The sequence below is a fragment of the Cyrtonyx montezumae genome, unplaced genomic scaffold (genome assembly GCF_038088225.1).
Source record: "Cyrtonyx montezumae isolate F1298 unplaced genomic scaffold, pur_monq_1.0 scaffold_5, whole genome shotgun sequence".
NCBI lineage: Eukaryota > Metazoa > Chordata > Aves > Galliformes > Odontophoridae > Cyrtonyx > Cyrtonyx montezumae.
The window spans coordinates 9992194-10009900 of record NW_027072056.1 but is presented as its reverse complement, the minus strand read 5'-3'; the positions used below and the strand labels follow the sequence as shown (position 1 = coordinate 10009900).

At 44.9% G+C, this 17707-nt stretch overlaps 2 protein-coding genes across 9 annotated transcripts in view; both read right to left on the bottom strand.

Moving 5' to 3' along the window:
* Positions 1-930: 930 nt before the first annotated feature.
* CHST2 (carbohydrate sulfotransferase 2) lies at positions 931-2760 on the bottom strand. The gene has a single exon (XM_065747947.1). It carries the CDS (start codon positions 2646-2648, stop codon positions 1365-1367), a length of 1284 nt encoding a protein of 427 aa, XP_065604019.1. The 5' UTR covers positions 2649-2760; the 3' UTR covers positions 931-1364.
* Positions 2761-11861: 9101 nt separating this feature from the next.
* U2SURP (U2 snRNP associated SURP domain containing) overlaps positions 11862-17707 on the bottom strand; it is a 41624-nt gene continuing 35778 nt past the window's right edge. For 4 of the 8 annotated variants that reach the window (XM_065748024.1, XM_065748025.1, XM_065748027.1 and 1 more), the window contains 4 exons: positions 16764-16874; positions 14566-14684; positions 13695-13871; positions 11866-12413 (listed from right to left, as the gene is read on the bottom strand). In XM_065748024.1, coding sequence (XP_065604096.1) covers positions 12275-12413; positions 13695-13871; positions 14566-14684; positions 16764-16874 — 546 coding nt within the window. In that variant the 3' untranslated portion in view covers positions 11866-12274. Of the gene's footprint in view, positions 12414-13694; positions 13872-14565; positions 14685-16763; positions 16875-17707 lie in introns of all 8 variants that reach the window. The other 4 variants (XM_065748022.1, XM_065748023.1, XM_065748026.1 and 1 more) reach the window with 2 other exon arrangements.

The following is a 17707-nucleotide window of genomic DNA, read 5'->3' as shown; positions in this document are numbered from 1 at the left end:
CAAGTTCTAAAATGAGCCTTCAAAGAGCATCAGAGACCCACCACCAAGATAAAAAGTACTCGAGGTCATCACACTTCCCATGTGCAACCATCGCATGACCTTTATTAAACCAGGACTTTTTCAGGAAATTATAAAAGTAGTAGCAAAACCTCATATTTTTCATCAAGTTTAACGACAGGACAGTCTCTCAGCAGAGCTCCCGGACAGAGCCAGACCACCATCTGGCTCCATCACAGAGCAATGACAATTCACACAGGCAAGCACCTAACAGCGCTCTGAATGCACGCGCTCAGTTGGCTCTGCACAGCCCCATTACAGCCATGAACACACAGCTGCACGCGTTCTCCCTCCTCAGAACAGAAACACACCTTCAGACACTCAAACAAGGGGGGAAATACAACATTTTATGGACTTTTCTATGCTTCTCTGCTACGCCTGTCACCAATGAAAGTCAAGAAGTATCTTAAATATCTCACTGTATTGTTAGCACTATATAATATATATAATTTTAATTGTTTTCATACATGCTAATGTTTCCAGTATGATAAATGTCTTTTTAAATCCTGCAGTTTTGTCACACTTGTTTGACGGCGACTCCCAGGCACACACATCAAGACAAAAATAAATACTGCTCTGGTGGCAAACACTTCAGAACTCTTAAGACACTAATACAGCGGCACTTAAAGACTTTTTAAATACAACAACAAAAGACAGTTGTTAAATAGAAGCCTGCTCTGACACAGCTACAGAACCCGCACTGCATCTGTGAGTCTGTCCCTGTTTGTGCACAAACAGCTTCCAATCTTCGTACACGTCAGTGTTACCCTCCAGCCCTCTGCCCGTAACCTTAAAAAAGCCCTCGGTGCTATTCCAAGCAAGCCTCCCCTCCAGCTGTACATCAGCAACACTGTAATTCCCAAACAATTGAGGTAATTATAAAAATGAATATCATTTATTGTTTGTTACTCTCACGTCTTAATTCCATAGAAAAGCCTGATTTTCAGCATCGCTTCCCAAGGGCATCTCCTCTGCACCCAGGGAGATACGAATGGACAAGAAATTGTGCAGGAGTTTTTGCTACCACCTTCCAGCCCACACAAACTCCATAAATAAGGTTTTTGCAAGGAGGCTCCCCTGGCATTTTAGAGAAGGGGAAAGGGAGCTTCCACACATTTTCAGTTCCACTTTATTTTCCATTTTAAATCGCACCTAACCCAATGCAAGTGAAGGAAAAAAAAAAAAAAGGAAATCATCACATTACTACTGCATGTTACCCTTCAGCAGTCTTTGGAGGAAACCAGAACCCACTCCCGGCCCACTCCCTCCCAACAGCCCAGAGCGGCTGAGCCACGGACGCTGCCCGCTCACAGCCGTGGCTTCTTGAGCAACGTTCTGCTTAGGTCCTTCACCTCCTCAGGGCTGCCGACCCGCTCGTAGCCCAGCAGGGCCATGGGCTGCTGGCAGTACTCCTCCACCTGCTTGATCTGCTGGAAGCTGAGCGCAGTCCTCCAGGCACTCAGCGCCTGGGTGGCATTCCGGGCCGACACCACAAAGGGTTTGGAGGAGTAGCCGGGGCCGCTGGTCATATTGAGGGTAAACTTCTCCATCTCCGGGCTGACCGCCAGGTTAACAAAGCCGTACACCTGCCGCAGAGTCTTGATGGGCTCCATCACCAGGTCCTCGTAGCGCACGGCCATGTAGTTGTCCCGCAGCCAGTCAGGGGGATGCAGGGCAGTCTGCAGGGTCTTGGCCATGCTGCTACAGATGACCTCCATGGCTCCCAGGGCATGGTAGTCCGAGCCGCCCCCGCCGTCCTTCTTCCCGCCCAGCTTGTGGCCGGCATCGAGGAAGGGCATGCGGTGGATGCGGGGGTCGCGACTCCTCACCACCTGCAGGCTCTCCCGGATGAGGCCGTGCCGGGATTTGATGCGGGAGCTGGCGACCGCCCGCGGGTCCCGCACCAGGTGGATGACTTTGAGGTCCAGGGTGGGGTCCCGCATGAGCGGGGCGAGGACGGCCAGGTCGAAGACGCGCACGCCCTTGATGACCAGCGTGCGGTACTTGTGGCACTCCTCCTGGAAGCGGCTGAGGCGCTGCGGGGGGCACTTCTTGCACACGCGGTCGTCCACCATGCCCACCACCTCCTTGCGGTAGGCCGGGCACAGGGGCGACGAGCAGATCACCTTGTTGGTGGCCGCCCCGAAGATGCCCAGCGTGGTCAGGTTCTTGCCGGCGCCCGCCGTGCTGTACAGCTGGAACACGGAGAGGTCGCAGCGGTACAGGGAGCTCAGCATGTCGCGGGCCGCCCCCTGCAGCGAGACGGCGTCCCCGGGGTACAGCTTCTGCCAGACGTGCCACACGGGCTCGTAGAGAAAGAACACCTCGGGGTTCTGGTTGAAGAGCTCCCCGAAGAAGGACGACCCGGAACGCCAGGTGGTGAACACGTACACCAGCTGCCGCCGCCCGCCCTGCGGAGCGCCGCTCCCGGCCGGAGGAGGCGGGGGCCGCTGTCGGGGCACGGCCGGGGGCTCTCCGCAACGCCGCGGCTCCCGCCGCCACTTGTACTCCAGCAGGTTGAGGGCGGCGAGGAGCAGCAGGAGCGCGTAGCCCAGGCACAGCGCCAACGCTTTCCGCCGGCACACTTTCATGCTGGGCGGCGGCGGCGGCGGCGGCGGCGGGGCCAACTGTTGCTCAGCGCCCCGCAGCCCCGGGGCCCGCGGCGGGCAGCAGGGCGCACCGCCCCCGGCGCCGTCTCCCGGCCGTCCCCCCGCGCCCGGCCCGCATGGCGCAGCCGCCGCGACGGCCCCTCCGTCGCCCCCGCCCCGCGCTGCCCTACTTAACGGCAGCCGCGCGGCCGCCCGCGCTTCTTCCGCGCCGCCATCGCCGCGCGGCCGCGGCCGCCGGCGCGAGGCGACACCGCGCTCCCGCTCCGCCCCACGGCGCGGCGGGCGGGGACCGCTCAGCGCATCGCGTCCCCGCCCCGCACCGAGAGGGGGGGGAAGCCCCGACCGCCGCCGCGCATCCGCGCCCGGCCCCGCCGCCGAGCGGCCGCGGAGGGGCGGCCCGGAATGGCGGCGCTCCGCCCCGCGTCCCCATTGGCCGCGGCCGCCGCAGTGCCCCGCGCCGTGCGGGTCGGACTGCGGGCTGAGCTGCTCCTCGCTGCGGCGCTCCTTCTGCTCCGTCCCCGCCGGTGCTCGTCGGGCCCCGCGGTGACGGCCGTACCCATCCGCGAGCTCCCGTCTGCGGCTCCGGGACGGCCTCACCGGACCCGGCTGCAGAGAAAGCGGCGGCCCCGAAGTTTTTTCCGAGCGCCGCGGCGCGGGGCAACGAGAGGGAGGGAAAGGCTGAGAGGGGGCGCGTGGGGTTCCTGCCTCTGCCCCTACACGTAGTCAGAACTCAGCTCCGAGCGGAGCAGGCTGCGGCTGCTGTACGGTGCAGGAGGTGCTCCTCTGGAATGGGTGAGGGATGAGGACCGGCGTGGGAGACCCCCTGTTCCGCTTCCCCTGCTTGTTATCGTAACAGCTGCAGCAACCCACATCTTCTTTTCTCCTACATCTTTCCCAAAAGCAAAAGACCCCACTTGACTTCTGCCTGAAGTGCATCAGCAGCGCGTATCCTCCTTCAGTTCTTAACTACGCGTGTGACCGCTCCCGCTGACCCGGCCCTGCCGAGTTGTTTGTCCCCTCCGGGCCCCTGAGCGTGCAGTTGTGCCCGCACACAGTGCTCCGTGCCCCCCCGGCGCTGCGGGCAGAGGGAGCCGTACACGCAGCCCAACGCGTTAGAGAGAAGCCCGTATTCCATCAAAAAGCAAGGGGAAAGGGAAGCTTTTTATTTTTAATACCTCCATCAGAGGGAACATTATTCAAAGCCACACTCGGCTGACTCGGGGTCTGTGCTGTCCCTGCCTCGAGTGCTGTCAGGAGCACCGCTCAGGATCCTCCGGCCCACGCAGCTCTGTGGGCCAACCCACGTGCTGCAGAACGGAGCCTTACTTTTCAGAATGTATTTATTCTGTGCAGGTGGTCTCAAGCAGCTGTGCACAACTCAACTGGAATCAGCCCAATTCAGTGCAGCTGCAGCATTCGGCCCTCCCAGAGCAAGTTTCAGATTTGGGCACCAAGTTATCACTGTAAGACACTCAGCATCAGTGAATATTCATTGAGGTTACATATATACACAACAGATTTCTATGGCTTCCTTTCAATTCACACCAAATTGGAGTTTTTTGTAAATTATCTACATATCTCTTTTTATTTTTATAACCTTATCTCTAGGCCAACTTCACTTTTAAATGTTGCATCTTGCTTGCTTTGATGGAGCCAAACCCACACCATTCCCTGTGCAGGTACATCGTAACGGTGTGCAGAGGGACAGTGTAACTATAGCACATCCTATATCCCACACAGATTCACTCCACAAAGTCCTCTTATCCTTCAGCTATAAATAAGTCAGCTGCACTCACCTCACACCGCAGCGAGCTGAGTAACTGTGAGTAAAATTCCCCAATTCAAGCTACAAGATAAAAACATTTTTTGCATTTAATGCTTAAATATTTTATGCTCCACTTTAATATTTTATACTTGGCAATTATATTTAGGCTTTTTATATGCCTAAATATAGCAACCCTGGTCTAAAAGCTGTGTGATTGCCCACCCCCCGTGCAGGTCTCTGAGCTCTGCCCTGCGTTCAGAGGGTGCAGTGGCAGTGAAGTGGAGTTACCATCCTGAGGTGAAGTTTTGGGAAGATGTGATCTGTTAAGGCTAATTAATTTGGGGTGAAAGATGGAGGCTTGTGCTGTTATACGTCTAGAATGTGTAAGTTCTGGGTATTCATTTAAAACTCCCATGTCTAACCTAGTCTATTTAAGGGGAACATAAATGCCAAATTCCTCAAATGCTGCTCCAAAGTGACATTCTTGAAACCGAACTGAATGATACAGATTGCCAACTGTGAACAAAAACTATGTAAAAACGGAGAGGCTGCCCAAACTGGAAGGTCTGCCGATTTGTTTAAGTCTATTTTTGCATCGCCAGATGGGTGAGAGAAGACTGCCCAGCAGTTACATTGAAGTTACGTTTATATTTTGCACCCTCCCTTTCAGCACTGTGCTCCTCTTCCTACAGCCCACACAGTCCCATGCAGCAGCAGCAGCCGCTGCCCCGCAGAACGTGCCCATTTCCAGCTGTGCTTCAGCAGCCCTTCCATTAAATCGACCTTTGCAGTGCTCCTTTGCTCTTCACACGTTCCTTCTGGTGTGTGCAAAGCAGCGCTGCAGAAGGCGCTGACGTGGGCCAAAATTAAAGCAGGTGTTGTTCAAGTCACAAGCAGAAATAGAGGGCCAACTGGAGAGCCCATCTGGAGCACGCTGTGCCCTGCCCCCACGTTTCTCCGCTATATTTACCTCCAGTTACACAGGTGACATTTTCAATAAAGTTAATTTCAATAAATATTTATAAATTCCTGTTTGTGCAGCTGAAGAATTTTATGAGTGTCCTGAGGACATTACGGCATAGTTAAGTCTTCACATGACTTTTATTAAAATTAAAAACCCTCTCTCAGCTGTTCTGTAACTGCTTTATGTTACAAAGGAAATTAAGAGATTCTGGTCTTATAACAGCATACCTTACGCAACATCACTGGATGGTTTCACATCACAAACCTCAAACCCTTTGGCACGATGGATCCAAGAGCTGCCTTAACCACATTGCACCAATGTTCTGCTCTCTCCCAGACCCACACCCGAGTATCCCCAGCCCCTCCGCAGCCAAATCTGTGAACCAGAGTTCACAGTTAATCAGCATCATCACCCTCAGCCCAGGGCTGCACTGCCCAGGTACCCCTCTCTCTCTGGTCAGTGCACATCCCCCTCTGGTTGGCAGCCCTATACCAGGGGCTGTCCCGAGGCCACGTGGAGGTTCCAGACTTGCTCGCAGCTCACCCCTTACAGACAAGGTCTTGGAAAGTACAACTGATGGACTGTCCTTAGGCAAGCAGCTAATGGAAGTTTTCCAGGCCACACAACAGCAAAAACCAACAAGTAGTTCCAGCAGTGTTGCAACATACCATGTCTCTTGCCTGTGAGCTCTAAGTGAAGACTTAGTAACTGGAACATTCATACGATGCCTCCCAAGTGATTACTCTGGGCTCTAACATCAACAAGAGATCATTCATATTCCAGCCTTTCCCATCACGTGGGGCCACATCCCCCTTTTCTGTCTTTGGCAGATGTTGCAGGAACTACACGGCTTCGGCCTCCAGGTGACCGAGCAGGCGGGATGAGGAGCACAGCATCCACTCAGCCCATCTTTTCAACACAAATAATCTAGACAATCACTGTCTGAAGCTGAATATTAACAAGTGACCCATTACCAGGAATGCAGAGCATCCTGCCCACCTCTGCTTCCTGCACTGAGTCACTTTCACCCGTCAAGCCAGCAGGAAGTCAATCGCATGAAAAACATAAGAAAAAGCTTTTTCTCTTAATGAATGGAATTGGTTACAAAGCACCAGAAAAGACAGATGTGTCAGGCACAGAGAGGCAGGAACGGGACCTGCAGCACACAGCAGCAAAAGGCCGTGCCAGCAGCTCAGCCACAACACACCCTCAGCACGGCACTACACAGGCCTCGTTTCCTTCACTTGAAGTTCCTGCAAACAATTTCAGGGGTTGAAGAGCTGCTCATCATCTTAATACCTCAGCAGTTCCTCCAAGCAGGAGGAGTTCTTTGTTCAAGAGAGGATTATAGGAGCAACTCCAGTGAGCAGCCCACGCCTTGTTAGTGTGATTTTCTAAGAAACAAGGTCACTGCTAACAGCAGGAGCAGCAGCGTTACGGCTGGACAGCAGGAGCAGAGCTGACCACCAGACGAGCTGGCAAAGGCAGCAAACTGTTCTTTGCAGAACACACGTGCGTTCTACCAGATTAAAAATAAAACCATTTCTGGATATCGGCAAACTGACAATTTTATTGTCACCGCATCATTTGGGAAATTTTCTGCATAGAATACAAACGAAGTAAGACAAAAAAGTTCATGTGAAACTACTGTTTCCTCTTTAAGTAACCACTGACAGAAAACTTTCCAGCTTATGACAGTCACACAGTAAGACATCCCTGCACAAGGTTAGACATCAAGAGTGACAAACGGAACGAGCTTACCTGTGAAAACTGACTGTGCTGACAGAGGCAAGCAGAGGAAAAATATATATGCAATTGTTTAAGATTTCAGCACCCTACATGGAGAAAATACACATGGACAAAAGGAATCAATATGTGAGCTATCATTCTCACCAGAGTGGCTTAAATACCAGACAGCAGCAGTTAGAGCAGCATGAGCGGATGGCACGCTGAACGTCTTGTGGTATCTCACGCAGTAATGACAACAAGAAGACATTTCCAAGCATTGTTCTGTTTGAATAAAACACAGTTTAATAACGATGTTAAGTTCCTAAAACTATTTCCTGGGTTTGAGTGCAGGTACCAGATTTGTAACTCAATAAATCTCACATTTCTAAACAGTTGATTTTACAACAAGTGAACTATAATGTTCTCATCTAGACTACTCCACTGCCACTGTCTGCAGCTGTAGAGGATTCACCTCTCTTGCTGCACCTCTGCAACTAACCCCAAAATCTGGAAGTCTTTCAAGAAGGAAATATACGGAAAGCAGACCATGTTATGTCAGGAAGACAGGGATTCAGATATTCCTCATAAGCTCTTTAATGCACCCGAGTGCTTGGCTTCCTGTGTAAGTATGCAGCACACACACAGAATGCCAAACCCCTCCAGAGGGGGTACCCAAGGTCAGCAATCGAACCCTAGTCACAAAATTCAGACCTCACTCCATCTGCAGAAGTACAACAAATGCTTCAAATCTGTACTTGTTAGAAACATAAATTCCAAAGGACTGTAAATATGTGTGGTCAAAAAAAAAAAAAAAAAAAGAAGATGAAAGATAATCAAAACAGATTTGCCAGTTTTGGTTGATCCTGCTTTTCATATCACAAGATTCTATTTTTTATTTCTTTTTATTGATACAGGTCAGAGACGTGAAAAGTTTCTAATGTGCAAAGAACATGCCTCAAGCAGTGGCTGGCTCCCCAGGAGCCCCTAAATGTAAAGCACTGCTTTTTCCATTTGAGCACTCCACACTTAGAAATCTCAAGTATTATTCACGTCAAATTGCAGTACTAGCACAACTCCACAGTTCTAGCTTCTGCTGTAAAACCTGCACAAATTGAAAGCTCTCCTGGTGCTGGGGGCTGGGATCAACTACCTGCATACATCTTTAAGGCCATCCAAGTCCTTCTTCAGGGAAAGGTACTGTTTTTCACAAGTGCATGCCATGGAGAAACATCAGAGGATACACATGCCAATATGTACACTCACAGATCAAGGCTAGGGGAGAAAGGAGCATTCTGAGGGTTTGGTTTGTCCCCAAAAGTAAAAAATATATAAAATTCATTGGGATCGAGTTTGGGCTTAACATCTTCAAATTACTGCCTTTTTTAAAGTACAGTCCGGGACAACAGCAACACAGCCTGGAGGACCATCTGCACAACATTAAACTAGGAGTGTTGAAGACCTGCTATCAAATAACAACTAAAAAGTTCACAACAGAAGAAGTACAGGAGTGTGTTTCTTTTCATCCAGAACCAAAGACAACAGCCCAGTACTTGTGCTTAGGTAGAGCTGCTAAATTACTACAGAAGGCGAAGTATAAATGCAGAAAGTAATACACCCCGTGTCATTGGGACCGATGCGCTAACGAAGCCTTTAGGTAATTGCAATTGTAAATATATGCTCTGGAAAACTTACGTTAGCCTTGGTGGTTAAGTGCTTCATTCTCACACCTCAGAGCCTCCAAGGCGGAGGCAGAACAGCACAGCACCCACTGCCTACGTATGAACCTCAACTTCCAGAGATCAGCTCTTCCTCGAGAACTGTACTGCAAAGGGTACGTGCGGCCGCTGTGCAGAGGAGTGCAAGGAACTCACAGGTTTCAAAAAAAGCTCATTGTGAACACTTCTGTGTACGGATTCGGGAAGCACCCGAACTGCCAGAAGGAGATTCTACACAGCCGAGCAGCTTTTCTCCACTGAGGTGAGGCCCACTCGCCCCAAGTGTGGGTGGCATTCATACAAAGGTTCACACAAGATGGAACTGGTTCAGAATTAAATGAAATAAAATGAAGGATGAGCTGCAGCTCCGTGCCTAGATGTTTGCACAAATGCCAGAACATTCCACGATGCTCAACGTCATATCGAGCACCAGGCAGGCTTCATCGAAACCTGTCAGCACAACAGCCACCAGCCCCTACCTGGCACTAAACAGTGCTGAGTTAAGGTGAGCCCACCCCCCCTGGAGCCCCAGCCCCATCCTGAGGCAGTTTCAGACTGCAGGGCATTACTCAGCCACACCACAGCTTGGCAGCAGCAAGCTGCATTAGTTTCTGTGCTTTGGATAAACCTCATCACCCAAGCACAGTCATCTCCCTTTGGTAACAGGGGTGGGAGAAGACAAAAAAAAAATCCCTATGCCCTCATGGTTCCTCTCCCTCCCAAAGCAAAGGGTTGGATCCTCCCCGGGTATAGAGCATTAAGAGATAATGGGCTGTCCCCATGTAGAATCACAAATAACATTTAAGACACTGGATCACATCCCCCTCAGGTTACAGCTTTTTCACAAGGCTTCACGTTAACCCTACTTTCCTAAAGCATGCCTACTCTATGTACAGCAGAGGCTTTTTTACCACTTCACCCCAAAACAGTGCAGAACATCACTCAGTCAAACACAAGTCCCACAGCAACAGCACAGTGACCACCTCGGCACAGCACGATGTGCTGCTTCCCCCTTTCCTATGCAGAAAAGCCAAGGTATAAACAAAGCTACTTTTAAGACGATGGAAGAAAATGAGGAGTAGACAGGTGCAAAAGGTGTTCACTGGAAACAAATTAAAAACCCAACAGTCATGTACTCAGATTCTTAATCACTCAATATTCTGAGTAAGAAAACAGTTTTTTTCTAAAGTCAGGGATATGAAGCAAAGAGCAAAAAGTAATAAATGTTCACATAGATGGAATTTTGACAACAAAGATACTGATAAAAGGTGTAACAAAGCTGCCACAAAATAGCCATGCTCCCGTAGCTCTGCAGCTCCTTGGATTGAGCCCTTTATAATCACCGATGAAGATTTTGCAGAAGCTGAAATCAAAAATAATTTCTGAAACCCACACACAGTGCGCTCCTCGATCCTCAGCACTCCCCTCCTGTCATCCCTCCATTTACAAGCAGCTCCAAGATGAAAGCGACGACTTCAAAGGGGTCGATCAGATCTGAAACAAACCTGACTTTAGGACATACTGACTTCAGTACTTGTTTTTTGCTCTAGAAAACATGACCCACTCTGTGCTAGGTCTGAATAGGACACATTCATGAGAAAAAAAAGTTCCCAACAGCTCAGCAGCTGAAGTCTGTACATCTGAAATGTTACATTACAGAAAGAAGCCAGAAAAATAAACTCTGCCTATTTCTAAAACTGATTCTTCATACTGTAATATATAGAGGTGTGTTCCTCTCATTATTCAGGCGTTGCCCAATGCTCCTTGTAAAAAGCCCTTTACAGTACACATGTTCTCCATACTTTTATTCAGATATCTCTCCGTTCTCATTAGCAAAGTTCTCAGTACTTTTGCACTTAGTTGTTCCATTTACAAGAATTTATATAATCCTGGAACAAAATTCCCCACCAGGAAAAAAAAATAATGGAGAAAATATATATTTTCTCTAAATGCAATCTGTACATTTTTCAGATGTTTCAGATCCTGCTTCTGGAAGCAATGCCCCCAAGGCTACGTGCACACACAACAGACTGTCCCAACACATATACAAAATCCTAATGAACAAAACCCCTAAATATACACATGTAATAGCAGGCATCATCCAAAGCTCTGTGCCTGTATTGTGAGCAGCTGCCCACTTTTAGAAGCAGATCCCAGGAGGCCACATCCCTTTCATGTTACGTTTTTATTACAAGCTGCTCATACCTCCAAGCAGAAACATGGAACCCTCCCCCTTCCCCGTGTTTGTCCCTCTCCCCCTCAGAGGCCGCATGAGAGACCAAGATGAAGTAGTTTAAAGCCCACATGTCCTCGTGCTAAACAGCTCTGGAGAAGGGAAAGCTTATCATTAAAAGGTTAGATAGCCTCTCAATTCCAAAAATAACAAATTATGTATTTAAAAATTCTGTTGCTTGGATTTTTTTTTTCTTATTTTAAAGAATTTCTGCAAGAGAAGAATAAATTCCATGAAAAGAATGTAAAAAAAGTTGTACATTCAGAATAAAAATGATTTTTGATTTTTAAATTTTTAATAGCAAGCTGATATTACTGTACCTATACTCAAAGGACAAGCCAGAGCCCCAGGCTTGCTATCCTACTGATCCCCATGAATGCCATAAATAGAACTTGCTGATATATGATATATGATATGATATACATACACACGATGCATCTCTGCAGTCTTTTTTTTTTTTTTTTTTTTAAGTAAAAAAAGCAATCACACTGCTCTGCTTTAAAAAATATTTCTCTGGGATTAAAGCAGCAAAATCCCAAGCAAGGATGGACTTGCAAAGCCTTTCACATTAGGTAGCAGACTGCTCAGCTGCTGGTACAGCACCACATCACGGCACAGAAGACATCCATCCACTGGATTCAGAAGGTGCTTTTATCATCTGCATAGTCAAGCTAGAGGAAACAACAGCAGCTATTACTATCTGAAACCCTACGCATCATAGAATGCCTGAAATGCACAGGAATTCAAGCAAACCATGAATTCCCTCATAAACTTGCACCCCCAGCAGGGCAAGAAAACAACATCTTCATTTTCTGTTCAGATTTTATTTGAAATCTAATTCAAATTGTCAAAGCTACAAAAAGGGGGAACACTGGAGTTATTTCTGCTATGTCACAACATTCTAAAACAAAATATCACTACTGCCAGCAGATCAGTTACACACATCTGATGAAACTTCTAAACACAAAAATGTTTCATTAGGGAAATAGTCACAATGAAGATATTTTGTACAATATAAAACAATGACAGGTCTACAGATGCAGATACTCATGAGTATACACGTGCATTCACAAAAAAAAAATCAGGAATGCTTTTTTGTTTTTTTCGTTTCTTTCCTTTTTTTTTTTTTTAAACAGACTGTTCAGGCACAAAAACAAAACTGCATTTCCAGTAAGTGACGCATCATAAAAAATATCAGCATTGTCAGTGTTTGCTTTTCTTTGACTTCTTGTGAGATCTGTGAGGAGAACGGGACTGAGACCTGGATTTTTTCCCTGACTTTTTAGGGGACCTAGAGCGTGACCTTCTTGATCTCTTGGGTGTCCTGGAACCAGATGGTGACCTGCAAAAACAAACCAAAAAAAGAAACTTAGAAGATGAAGTTTTTATGTCAAACACTAACTGGTAACATCAACTTTTTCTACAGTTACTTGGCATTTCTTTTTTGAGATTATCTAAGTAGAAATCCCTTTTCTGTGTTGAAGGGATGTAACAATAGTACCTTGTTTTTATAGGAAAAAGTAATTTCCACATTTTCATGTTTCAGATGTATTTTGGCTTTCGCTACTCAGAAATCAGAAGAATAAACTACATAAAATCATGCCCTCCTTAAATCAAGATATGGAACTTACAGTCTTCCACAAATGCCTCAACTACCCTGGCTCCTGTGTTTCTAGCAGTCAAAATCCACACAGACGATCTCAGAAGTGGAAGATTATCTTGAACTGTGTTATGCTGAAATCTTTCTGATTCTTGTTCAGCTCATGATGTAACCCGAGATAAATAGATGGGTCACCATCACATAACCCACACCTGAGTAATGCATTTCATATAACCTAATACATTAATCACATATAATCTAAGTTGAATTGCCATCATATTAACTCTAATGAAAAATAAATCTCAAATATCTTTCTAATTCTAATTTAATTCCTCACTTCTAGCAAAAGAATGTGATCAGTGTAAAAACACTTTATGATTCTTCTCCAGAGCATCACAGGAATTTCTCCTCAGCATGTTTGTGCAATAAGATAATCTAAACTCTAAAATAAAATAAAAAAATGTGGCTGAACTTCAACAAACAGCAATCAAAATACTTAAAGTAACAAAACCACCAAAATAATAAGATCTCACTGTAGCCTTAACATTAGCTGGAGGCTAATATATGGATCAGTCTGGAAATCAGGCATGCTCTTATGAACAACAACCCATAATATGTATCTAATCTCAATTTTATTCATGGAAAAAAAATGTCAGAGAAGCTTCACAAACAGAACCATCAGTGAAAGATGCATGCTCACTGTAAGAACTACAATTCTGTGGGCTACACCAGACTGCCCTTTGAAAAGGAAAAGTTACTGAACGAGCAGGTTGATTTTGTTTGAATTAGTATTTATCAGTAAGCAGGTGAACAAGAACCCAGAAATGGCTGATATCTTGAGATATCAAGGTTGAAGGACACACACATTTCAGACACAAGCATCCAAAGATGTTAACCAGCAACTAGCAGAGTGTTCCGTTATGAGAAAATACTGTGCGTGTATTCAAGTGTGCTTAGCTAAAAATCTTAAAATCCACGTATTGAGCTTTCACACAAATTGAAACAGAAGAGAGGGCAGCTTACCTTTTGCCTTTTTTACTGACATCTCTTGGAGAGTCTTTATGTGATGACCGAGAACGTGAACTCTCTTTGTGGGACCGCTCTGAGCGCTCCGAGCGCTCCGATTTTGGTGATGGGGATTTTGCTCTCCTACTGCCGCTGCTGCGGGACGGGCTGGGGGAAGCACTGTGCCGCCTTTTCCTTCAAAAGAAAGTACGTTTGTTACAAAGCACACACACACACACACACACACACATAAAAATCCACATGAAGAAAACCGACTCCCTTTCTTTTGCCAATGTAACCTTAGACTCTCTAAAGTTACTAAAAAGTAGCAGGCTTTTTATTATGGAAAATTCAAACTCAGTATGAAGGTTGGAAAAAAATTAAGACCTGTGATTCATCTTCAGTTTATAGCAGCACAAAAACATCCTGTCACACATTCTTGAAAAGCAAGGCACTTGCTTAGTATTACAGAAGACCCAGCTACACAAATAGCAGAAGATTATGTAATCAATTACTCGAACCTTGCTATTTTGAAGAAATTTTGCAAGGTATATAATTAAACACTCTCAAATTTACTCCTCACTGCAGTTTTCTGAAAGCAGCCAATTTACTGATGTAACACAGAGTTAAATATATACAGCTTCCAGTTGGTCATTCTGTTATCATGTTTCCTCAGGGCTTCAATAATCAGAAAGAGGGTTCTACTCAAAAGGGCCAGTCACTTGGGACAGGATAAAAATACCAATTCCATTAAAATGTGTTTGAAATCTTCTGTATCCCAAGTGAAAAAAAAAAAAGTTTTGTGATAGAACAATTTCAAGTTTGCTGCTGTAAATGATACTGAGGACTGGATTTTCCTCCCAGCTAACTGAACCCAAGGAAGTCATACCTCTCTTTTCTTGTTGGTGTACACTCCTCCTTTTCCTTCTTATCTTTGGACCTAGAATCAGATTTTTCCTTGTCCTTCTTGTCCCTTTCTCGTTCTCTTTCCAATTCTTTTTCTTTTTCCTGAATAATTAGAAGAATTCATTATTTCAGATGAGGTGCAACTATTAAATAGGGATAATCAAGAATCTAATCACTGGGAAAAGACTTGGTCACATCATACCCACTCTCCACACCTTTAAAACTGCTTCTGCTATAGGAGATTTGTGATTCCGACTGAAAAGTGAGACACAACCACCAGACATCTAAAAACAAAATAAAAATACCAGTCCAGTTCTTCTTCTACTCTTAATCACAAAAATACAGTCTGTATCTATAGGGGAGAAGGACCATTTTGAGAGGAAACACAGCTTGTGCATCTATCAGAATGTTAGAAAATTAGACAAAAATAAACCTAGAACATCAGTAAGTCTGAACACAGACAAAGAAATGTACTTCTTTCAGACTAATATAGAAAAAAAACCCCTTCCTTGGCAGAAAACGGACAGACATTCACTGCATACCCTGCGTGGAATGGAAGACACAAAAGCTGTCATTTTACTAACAAGAAAGGAAGGAAAAAAAGCAGAGGGGAGGAAGCTGGATAAAACAACTGCAGGAAATAGCTGAATAACCATACTTCATCTAGACTCATGTTTTCTTTACACTATTATTAACATTTTAAAACGTCCATATCATTATACTGACCAGTACAAGCTACTCTTTGACACCACAGAAATCAGTGGGGTCTTGAGATGCACATTTGGTAGCATAACTAATCACTTTACCTTAAAAAATATGAATAAACAGTATTTTAAGCAGTCCTAAGTTCCTATTCTGTTAAAAATATAAAATACTACTAGAAATTTCACTCAAAAGCTCATCTATAGCAAGTTAGACAGATGATGAACTATCATGCTGCGGGAAATACAACCAAAGTCACTATTACATTACTACAAAAACTCATTTTCTAATAGAGCTACAGCAAAAAAGCAAAAGAGAAATTTATTCCCTTAACAGCAAGGTTAATACTTTTAACAATACCTGTTAAAACCATCATGAAGTACTTAACTAATATCATTACTGAAGGAAAAAAAACAGTGAAGTGAACTAATTACTAAATAACCTAATTCAAAACAAAGGTATCTAATAAAGTTACTATGGCTACAAATAGTGGGTGCTGTTCTTTTAGGCAACTGTAGCTCTAAAGAGTCCATGTTTAATTTATACCTATATCACCTCTTTCTCCAACTACAGAAAACACTGAGAAAGCACAAAATTTTAGGATGAAACTGCACAGAATGAGTTATAAATAACTTTTCAAGTCTTAATTGCTACAATTAACTTCCAAACATGTAAATCTGTTCCATGATCAGCTTCCTTTTTTTCACAAGTCTTTTTCAAAATTACTCTAGCAAATTAGTCAGATATGGAGCACTACATAACCCAAAGAGTACATAACAAACACTTGCTGTAAACTGCAGCATTTGTATTCAGCTTCCAGGAAACTGCACATGTATCTCTAATTTCATCGCTCACCTGTCAGACTGAATGAAGATGACAGAAGCAACTGCCACTTACTCTCTCTCACTAAACACACTGTCCGAACAGGTCCTTTTCTTTATTCATGTACACAATACTAATTTTTAAAGCTGCTCTGACTTCATAGTCCAGACAAGATTACTAGAACTAATAATGGTACAGAAATATTCACTTCTGGGTGACAGCATGAGCTGGAACCATCCAGAAAAATCTTAAGACAGTGGAAAATCAGAAGCACATTTCCTGCTTTGTGCTGTTCCTTCTCTTCCTTCGGAAGCCTCTAGCACAATTGATCAGTTACAAAAAACAAAACTGAAGTATGATGAACATCTGCAATGGACTGCTCTCCTTCCCCCCTCCCACAGCTAACGGTTTGCTTACGTAGTCAATCCATAAACAACCTCTTCCAGGTTACAATAAATTCCAAAGATACTTATCTTCCCAGTGTGAAATACTACATTAATTTTGATTTTGATCTACTGAGCACAGAAAGCACTTGTATTTCAGCATGCAGTCTGACGTTACAGTACAATTTCCACAAGAACCATTTGCTTTTATACTTACTGCCACCTTACATTTGATAAACTCATGAATCAGAGCCAAACAAAGAACAGTTCTTACCCTCTGGAGCAGCTTGTCTCTATAGTGTTCAACCTGTTCCTGAAAACTCTGGCCTGGTTTCTTGGGTCTTTTCCCAGACTCTAACTCATCCTGAAACTTCATCACCTTCAGCTGTGAAAATAATACTGACCATTAGGTTACTGGGCTTATTATTATCATCCAGTTATGCGTGTCACTGAAAATGAAGTTCCTGTAATTTATAACACATTGTTGATTCTTTCCATCCAAGTTTGCTCGCAGGAAGATGCTAACTTTACATAATTAGATCAAAGCAACAAAACTGCACACTTGTCCACAGACACCTGCAGTTGTTTACGGACATACCAAGAACTAAAAATAAAGGGATCTTTTTCTATCATTCTACTAGTTGTGTTCTTCCATTACAACATTACACCCTTGTATTTCTTTGAACATTATCTGCCTTTTCCTTTCAAAATGAGACCGCTTATCACACAGGTTTTAATATATTGTTCCAGCTTCTAACATCTACTAGAAATTTTTTCTTTTGAAACTGCCTTTTCTCCATTTAATGCTCAATTAAATTCAGCTGACTGACACATGACATTAAATGAATCTCCTCTTCAGGGCTGTTTGCACTGAGTGGCTGATCTCAGAGAGATTGTCTTACTAACATAGGACTCTTTCATGTGCTATCAAGTTTAGTAACAAAGTTCAGAGCTGTGAAGTGTAACTTTACATTTATTTCCATAACATCCCCACCTCAGTTACAGAGTTAACCAAGTGACAGAATTCTTCCAGGAAGATTGTTTGTTCCAGATATATTAATCCTTTCTCCAAGTTGGTTCACAACCTAAAACTTCACTCACATTTCTTATCATCTGTTAATTCTTGATTCTTACATTGATTTCACATCTGACATGGCCTGTAACAAACAATCCTGCAATTGTTTTGGACAGGGGAGATGACGTTTGAGGTGTGGGGAG